The 9,198-nt window shown below is 43.6% G+C and overlaps 1 protein-coding gene across 1 annotated transcript in view; it reads right to left on the reverse strand.

Annotated features, from left to right (window-relative positions):
* LOC311146336 (piezo-type mechanosensitive ion channel component 2-like) overlaps positions 1-1,839 on the reverse strand; it is a gene marked incomplete at both ends in the record, with an annotated part of 102,644 nt that extends 100,805 nt beyond the window's left edge. Inside the window, one exon of the mRNA XM_084182819.1 lies at positions 1,687-1,839. Within this exon, the coding sequence (XP_084038945.1) occupies positions 1,687-1,839 (153 nt within the window). The remainder of the gene's footprint in view (positions 1-1,686) is intronic.
* Positions 1,840-9,198: the final 7,359 nt, after the last annotated feature.

A 9,198-nucleotide genomic window follows, 5' to 3' on the forward strand; every position in this document is an offset into this window, starting at 1 on the left:
ATCTAGAATGTCATTGTATGCTGTTGTGTTAAGATTTCCCTTCACTGGAACTAAGGGGCCTAGCCCGAACCATGAAAAACAGCCCCAGACCATTATTCCTCCTCCACCAAACTTTACAGTTGGCACTATGCATTGGGGCAGGTAGCGTTCTCCTGGCATCCACCAAACTCAGATTAGTCCGTCGGACTGCCAGATGGTGAAGCGTAATTCATCACTCCAGAGAACGTGTTTCCACTGCTCCAGAGTCCAATGGCGGCGAGCTTTACACCACTCCAGCCGACGCTTAGCATTGCGCATGTTGATCTTAGGCTTGTGTGCGGCTGCTCGGCCATGGAAACCCAGTTATTGTGCTGACGTTGCTTCCAGAGGCAGTTTGGAACTCGGTAGTGAGTGTTGCAACCGAGGACAGACGATTTCTACGCGCTACGCGCTTCAGCACTCGGCGGTCCCGTTCTGTGAGCTTGTGTGGCCTTCCACTTCGCGGCTGAGCCGATGTTGCTCCTAGACGTTTCCACTTCACAATAACAGCACTTACAGTTGACCGGTGCAACTCTAGCAGGGCAGAATTTTTTTGGGCCATGTAGTGTATATATATAAATGTTAAGTTGTCTATTGTTTTTGTCTGTGTATGTTTTTGTTTATTGTAAAAAAAAAAAAAAAAAAGGGCATCCCTACTGGTGCAACGGACACACTGCATCACAGTGCTTGAGGCGTCACTACAGACCCGGGTTCGATCCCAGGCTGTGTCACAGCCGGCCGTGACCGAGAGACCCATGAGGCAGCGCACAATTGGCCCAGCGTCGTCCGGGTTAGGGGAGGGTTTGGCCGGCCGGGATGTCCTTGTCCCATCGCGCTCTATCGACTCCTTGTGGCGGGCCGGGCGCATGCACGCTGACTTCGGTCGCCAGTTGTACGGTGTTTCCTCCTACACATTGTTGCGGCTGGCTTCCGGGTTAAGCGAGCAGTGTGTCAAGAAGTAGTGCGGCTTGGCAGGGTCGTGTTTCGGAGGACGCGTGGCTCTCGACCTTCGCCTCTGCCGAGTCTGTACGGGAAATGCAGCGATGGGACAAGACTGTAACTACCTATTGGGGATAAAAAGGGGTAAAAGTAAAATAAATAAAAATATCTATTAACATAAAAGACAAAAATAAAGGTGAAAGAAAGCAAAATAAAATATCACCAAAAAAAGTCTTATTGAAAGATTCAGTAAAAGATTTAAGGAAGTTATTAAAAAACTATAATTTCCATTGTCCGAGCGTTAATAAAATCTCCCAGGAAACTTTAAAGGAACCAGAGTAAACCAGTGTTCTCAGATCCTCCCTGGAACCAGAGTAAACCATTTCTGTTCTCAGAACGTTTTAAAAAACGTTCAGTTTTACCGGTCAGGAAACGTATAACTTCGTTCCCACAACCAATGTGAAACCAACAACGTACGTTCCCACAAACCTCTGAATCTACAGTGACTCAAAACATACTACGATCACGAAAACAGTTATGGCAATTTATCAGATGACATATGCTTTCTTTAGCTGTGACGTGAACGCACACACACACACACACACACACACACACACACACACACACACACACACACACACACACACACACACACACACACACAGGTGCTTCCTTTAGCCTTGACGTGAGCACAGTCACCAGAGGGACCAGAGTCACTGTTTTACTCACCATCATGGCTATGAGAGCGCAGATATAGCTCCGCTTCATAATGAACCTGAACACTGTTACAACAGCCACTCTGCCCTCCTCCTCTTCCTCCTCCTCCTCCTCCTCATCCTCCTCCTCCTCCTCCTCCTCCTCCTCCTCCTCCGCTCCCTCCATCCCAGCAGTCTCTCCTCGCAGGGTTGGTCTGACGTCATACACACCTCCATCCTTCTCTGTTTAGATAAAGATACGTCGTATAGTTCAACACCCACAGTATATACAGGAGATATAGTGTGCATCCCAAATTGCACCCTATTCCCTATATAGTACACTACTTTTGACCAGGGCCCAGTTTACAAAAAAATATCCTCCTTGCAGATTTATTTTACAGTTACAACATAAATCGTGCTGCAGATTATAATTTCACTTGTCCCATATACTCGGCCCTTATATTCAAAATGTTACAGTGAGTTTGCTCACAACACGTGTCTTGCCTGTAATGTTATTGATTTGGTCCATTTCATTCTGTGGGGTGGAGTACAGGTCCAGGCGGACCGGTCCATTTTCCACCGGGTTTAGGGTGGAGATGTAGTCAAAAGATGTCTCGTTGGATTTTGCAACCAACCCCTGTGGAACAACACAGCAACAATATGGACTATGGTTAGGGCCCAAAGGTTTTCCTGGTCATGTGACCATTTGTTTCATATGCAGCATAGGCTGCAGTCCTCTGTAGCTCAGTTTGTAGAGCATGGTGCTTGCAACGCCAGGATAGTGGGTTTGATTCCAGGGACCACTCATATGTAAAACATTTAAATGCACGCGTGACGGTAAATCGCTTTTGTATTAAAGTCTCTGCTAAATGGCATATATTATATATCATACACTACACTATATATACACTAAAAGTATGTGGACACCCCTTCAAATGAGTGGATTCGGCTATTTCAGCCACACCCGTTGCTGACAGGTGTATAAAACCGAGCACACAGCCATGCAATCTCCATAGACAAACATCGGCAGTAGAATGGCCTTACTGAAGAGCTCAGTGACTTTCAACGTGGCACCGTCATAGGATGCCACCTTTCCAACAAGTCAGTTCGTCATATTTCTGCCCTGCTAGAGCTGTCCCGGTCAACTGTAAGTGGTGCTATTGTGAAGTGGAAACGTCTAGGAGCAACAACGGCTCAGCCATGAAGTGGAAGCAAGCTCACAGAACGGGGTCGCAGAGTGCTGAAGCGCACAGCGCGTAAAAATCGTCTGTCCTCGGTTGCAACACTCACTACCGAGTTCCAAACTGCCTCAGGAAGCAACGTCAGCACAAGAACTGTTCGTTGGGAGCTTCATGAAATGGGTTTCCATGGCCGAGCAGCCGCATACAAGCCTAAGATCAACATGCTCAATGCCAAGCGTCGGTGTAAAGCTCACCGCCATTGGACTCTGGAGCAGTGGAAACGCGTTCTCTGGAAAGATGAATCACGCTTCACCATCTTGCAGTCCGACGGACGAATATGGGTTTGGCGGATGCCAGGAGAACGCTACCTGACCCAATGCATAGTGCCAACTGTAAAGTTTGGTGGAGGAGGAATAATGGTCTGGGGCTGTTTTTCATGGTTCGGGCTAGGCCCCTTAGTTCCAGTGAAGGGAAATCTTAACACAACAGCATACAATTACATTCTAGACGATTCTGTGCTTCCAACTTCATGGAAAACGTTTGGTGAAGGCCCTTTCCTGTTTCAGCATGACAATGCCTCTATGCACAAAGCGAGGTCCATCCAGAAATGGTTTGTCAAGATCAGTGTGGAAGAACTTGACTGGCCTGCACAGAGCCCTGACCTCAACCCCATCGAACACCTTTGGGATGAATTGGAACGCCGACTTCGAGCGAGGCCTAATCGCCCAACATCAGTGCCCGACCTCACTAATGCTCTTGTGGCTGAATGGAAGCAAGTCCCCGCAGCAATGTTCCAACATCAAGTGGAAAGCCTTCCCAGAAGAGTGGAGGCTGTTATTGCAGCAAAGGGGGGACCAACTCCATATTAATGTCCATGATTTTGGAATGAGATGTTCGACGAGCAGGTGTCCACAAACTTTTGGTCATGTAGTGTATGTGGTCAATAAAATGGTAATCAATAGTTTATAATGCATTAACAAACCATGTAGCAGCCCTGAGCTAATCAATAGTTTATAATGCATTAATAAACCATATAGCGGCCCTGAGGTAATCAATAGTTTATAATGCATTAACAAACCATGTAGCGGCCCTGAGGTAATCAATAGTTTATAATGCATTAACAAACCATGTAGCAGCCCTGAGCTAATCAATAGTTTATAATGCATTAATAAACCATGAAGCAGCCCTGAGGTAATCAATAGTTTATAATGCATTAACAAACCATGTAGCGGCCCTGAGCTAATCAATAGTTTATAATGCATTAATAAACCATGTAGCAGCCCTGAGGTAATCAATAGTTTATAATGCATTAATAAACCATGAAGCAGCCCTGAGGTAATCAATAGTTTATAATGCATTAATAAACCATGTAGCGGCCCTGAGGTAATCAATAGTTTATAATGCATTAATAAACCATGTAGCGGCCCTGAGGTAATCAATAGTTTATAATGCATTAATAAACCATGTAGCGGCCCTGAGGTAATCAATAGTTTATAATGCATTAATAAACCATGTAGCGGCCCTGAGGTAATCAATAGTTTATAATGCATTAACAAACCATGTAGCGGCCCTGAGGTAATCAATAGTTTATAATGCATTAATAAACCATGTAGCGGCCCTGAGGTAATCAATAGTTTATAATGCATTAATAAACCATGTAGCGGCCCTGAGGTAATCAATAGTTTATAATGCATTAATAAACCATGTAGCGGCCCTGAGCTAATCAATAGTTTATAATGCATCTCTCACGTTTCTCTCCTCTGTGCGTTGGTGAGCTTTCCACCACAGCTGTCTCCTCTTGTCTGCAGAGTTACTGGTGGCGTTCCCCACCACCTCCTCCTCTTCCTGGTTCTCCTCCTCTTCCTGGTTCTCCTCCTCTTCCTTATTGAAGAAGACAAAAGAGATCAGCTGAAATACTGATTTACCTAAATACTGGGAGGGTTATGAGGAGTTTAAAAACAAACAAAGATGATGATTGTGGACCCAATTCAATCAATTGCAGAGACATCTCAGACGTATTACCTAATATCTAATCAACAAACTAGTCTTCATTGCTTTTCTATTTTACCAGATTAGTCTCATTGAGATTAACAATCTCTTTTACAAGAGAGACCTGACTACAAAAATAAAAACACAACTTGAGCTTTTTAACAAGACCTTCGATGTGGAGTTGAAAGGTTAGACGCTCATCTATCAAGAAAACCTAAGTACTCGTAAGCTGCTACTCCTTCTATTTCCTTGTCCTGCATACGTGGAAGAGTCTGGAGGTTTCATCTTAGATTTTGTGAAAACCATCGATTTTTTTGTCTTTTCAGCATTTAAAATCAACTTCACTTCAGAGCCGAGTCTTCTCCAACATGGTCTGACTGATTAGGGGAAAACAAACATCGTCCATTTGTTTGATGTGAATATCATAATCATATAGATCGGCAGAACATTGGCCTAACATTACAGGACCTTGTGCGTTTGCTTTCGTATTGATCGTGTAGCGGGATGAGGTGTTGATGATGAAATCTTGTCAGCTGCAGATAAACTCTGTAATCATGTTTTGTTAATAGCTTCACTTAAAGGGATACTTCAGGATTTCGGCAGTGAGGCTATTTATCTACTTCAGAGTCCGAAGAACATGTCGGTAACCATTTTATATGTCTCTGGGCGCAGTTTGAAGGAAGTTGCTATCTAGCGGTTTGCGCAATTGCTAACTAGCATTAGTGCAATGACTGGAAGTCTATGGGAGATTGCTAGCTGTTCCTGTAGACTTCCAGTCATTGCGCTAACGCTAGTTGGCATCGGCTCGCGAAACTACCTCTAACTTTCCTTCATACTGGATGCAGAGACATAAATACGGTAGTCCATCGGACTCTGGGGATGTAGATAAATGGCCTCCATTGCCAACATCCTGAACTATCCCTTTAAAGGGTAGAACTGAGAACCATTCCATTCTAGAATTTAGAACCCTGTTGCCATTCTATGTAATCTGTTTCTGTGATCTACAGCGCATTCGGAAATTATTCAAACCCCTTTACTTTTTCCACACTTTGCTACGTTCAAAAATTTATTAAATAAAAAATGTTGCTCATCAATCCACACACAATACTTGATAATGACAACGTGAAAACAGGTTTTTACACATTTTTGCAAATGTATTAAAAATAAAAAACATAAATACCTTATTTACATAAGTGAGAGAGAGACAGAGAGAGAGAGAGAGACTTATTTATATGTATTCAGACCCTTTGCTATGAGACTCGAAATTAAGCTCAGGTGCATCCTGTTTCCATTGATCATCCTTGAGATGTTTCTACAACTGGATTGGAGTCCACCTGTGGTAAATTCAATTGACTGGACATGATTTGGAAAGGCACACACCTGTCTATATAAGATCCCACAGTTGACAGTGCATGTCAGAGCAAAAACCTTGCCATGAGGTCGAAGGAATTGTCCGTAGAGATCCAAGAAAGGATTATGTCAAGGCACAGATCTGTGGAAGGGTACCAAAAAAAATTGACCAAGAACCCTACAGTGAAGCACGGTGGAGGCAGCATCATGCTGTGGGGATGTTTTTCAGTGGCAGAGACTGGGAGACTAGTCCGGATTGAGGGAAAGATGAACGGAGGAAAGTACAGAGAGAACCTTGATGGAAACCTGCTCCAGAGCGCTCAGGACTTCAGACTGGGGTGAAGGTTCACCATCCAACAGGGCAACGACCCTAAGCACACAGCCAAGACAACGCAGGAGTGGCTTCAGGACAAGTCTCTGAATGTCCTTGAGTGGCCCAGCCAGAGCCCGGACTTGAACCGGATCTAACATCTCTGGAGAGACCTGAAAATAGCTGTGCAGCAACGCTCCCAATCCAACCTGACAGAGCTTGAGAGGATCTGCAGAGAAGAATGGGAGAAACTCCCCAAATACAGGTGTGCCAAGCTTGTAGCGTCATACCCAAGAAGACTCAAGGCTGTAATTGCTGCTAAAGGTGCACACCAGATACTGACTGGTTTTCTGATCCACGCCCCTACATTTAAAAAAAAAGGTATTCGTGATCAACAGATGCATATCTGTATTCCCAGTCATGTGAAATCCATAGATTAGGACGTAATGAATTCGTTTCAATTGACTGATTTCCTTATCTGAACAGTAACTCAGTAAAATATTTTAAATTGTTGCATGTTGGGTTTATATTTTTGTTCAGTGTATGTTGTTGATACCATGTCTATATATTCTATATCCGTGTTCTGCATTGTTCCCTACCTCTATGGGTTCTACCTCTATGTTGTTCCCTACCTCTATGGGTTCTGTCTCTATGTTGTTACCTACCTCTATGGGTTCTGTCTCTATGGGTTCTGTCTCTATGTTGTTACCTACCTCTATGGGTTCTGTCTCTATGTTGTTACCTACCTCTATGGGTTCTGTCTCTATGGGTTCTGTCTCTATGTTGTTACCTACCTCTATGGGTTCTACCTCTATGGGTTCTGTCTCTATGTTGTTACCTACCTCTATGGGTTCTGTCTCTATGTTGTTACCTACCTCTATGGGTTCTGTCTCTATGTTGTTACCTATCTCTATGGGTTCTACCTCTATGGGTTCTGTCTCTATGTTGTTACCTACCTCTAAGGTTCTACCTCTATGTTGTTACCTACCTCTATGGGTTCTACCTCTATGGGTTCTATCTCTATGTTGTTACCTACCTCTATGGGTTATATCTCTATGTTGTTACCTACCTCTATGGGTTCTGTCTCTATGTTGTTACCTACCTCTATGGGTTCTACCTCTATGTTGTTACCTACCTCTATGGGTTCTGTCTCTATGTTGTTACCTACCTCTATGGGTTCTGTCTCTATGTTGTTACCTACCTCTATGGGTTCTACCTCTATGTTGTTACCTACCTCTATGGGTTCTGTCTCTATGTTGTTACCTACCTCTATGGGTTCTGTCTCTATGTTGTTACCTACCTCTATGGGTTCTGTCTCTATGTTGTTACCTACCTCTATGGGTTCTGTCTCTATGTTGTTACCTACCTCTATGGGTTCTATCTCTATGGGTTCTACCTCTATGGGTTCTATCTCTATGTTGTTACCTACCTCTATGGGTTCTGTCTCTATGTTGTTACCTACCTCTATGGGTTCTGTCTCTATGTTGTTACCTACCTCTATGGGTTCTGTCTCTATGTTGTTACCTACCTCTATGGGTTCTATCTCTATGGGTTCTACCTCTATGTTGTTACCTACCTCTATGGGTTCTGTCTCTATGTTGTTACCTACCTCTATGGGTTCTGTCTCTATGTTGTTACCTACCTCTATGGGTTCTATCTCTATGTTGTTACCTACCTCTATGGGTTCTGTCTCTATGTTGTTACCTACCTCTATGGGTTCTATCTCTATGTTGTTACCTACCTCTATGGGTTCTGTCTCTATGTTGTTACCTACCTCTGTGGGTTCTATCTCTATGTTGTTACCTACCTCTATGGGTTCTACCTCTATGTTGTTACCTACCTCTATGGGTTCTGTCTCTATGTTGTTACCTGCCTCTATGGGTTCTATCTCTATGTTGTTACCTACCTCTATGGGTTCTATCTCTATGTTATTACCTACCTCTATGGGTTCTGTCTCTATGTTGTTACCTACCTCTATGGGTTCTGTCTCTATGTTGTTACCTACCTCTATGGGTTCTACCTCTATGTTGTTACCTACCTCTATGGGTTCTGTCTCTATGTTGTTACCTACCTCTATGGGTTCTACCTCTATGTTGTTACCTACCTCTATGGGTTCTATCTCTATGGGTTCTGTCTCTATGTTGTTACTTACCTCTGTGGGTTCTACCTCTATGTTGTTACCTACCTCTATGGGTTCTATCTCTATGTTGTTACCTACCTCTATGGGTTCTGTCTCTATGTTGTTACCTACCTCTATGGGTTCTGTCTCTATGTTGTTACCTACCTCTATGGGTTCTGTCTCTATGGGTTCTGTCTCTATGTTGTTACTTACCTCTATGGGTTCTACCTCTATGTTGTTACCTACCTCTATGGGTTCTGTCTCTATGTTGTTACCTACCTCTATGGGTTCTGTCTCTATGTTGTTACCTACCTCTATGGGTTCTGTCTCTATGTTGTTACCTACCTCTATGGGTTCTACCTCTATGTTGTTACTTACCTCTATGGGTTCTGTCTCTATGTTGTTACCTACCTCTATGGGTTCTATCTCTATGTTGTTACCTACCTCTATGGGTTCTGTCTCTATGTTGTTACCTACCTCTATGGGTTCTATCTCTATGTTGTTACCTACCTCTATGGGTTCTGTCTCTATGTTGTTACCTACCTCTATGGGTTCTGTCTCTATGTTGTTACCTACCTCTATGGGTTCTGTCTCTAT

Source organism: Coregonus lavaretus (assembly GCF_964263955.1).
Source record: "Coregonus lavaretus genome assembly, chromosome: 19".
NCBI lineage: Eukaryota > Metazoa > Chordata > Actinopteri > Salmoniformes > Salmonidae > Coregonus > Coregonus lavaretus.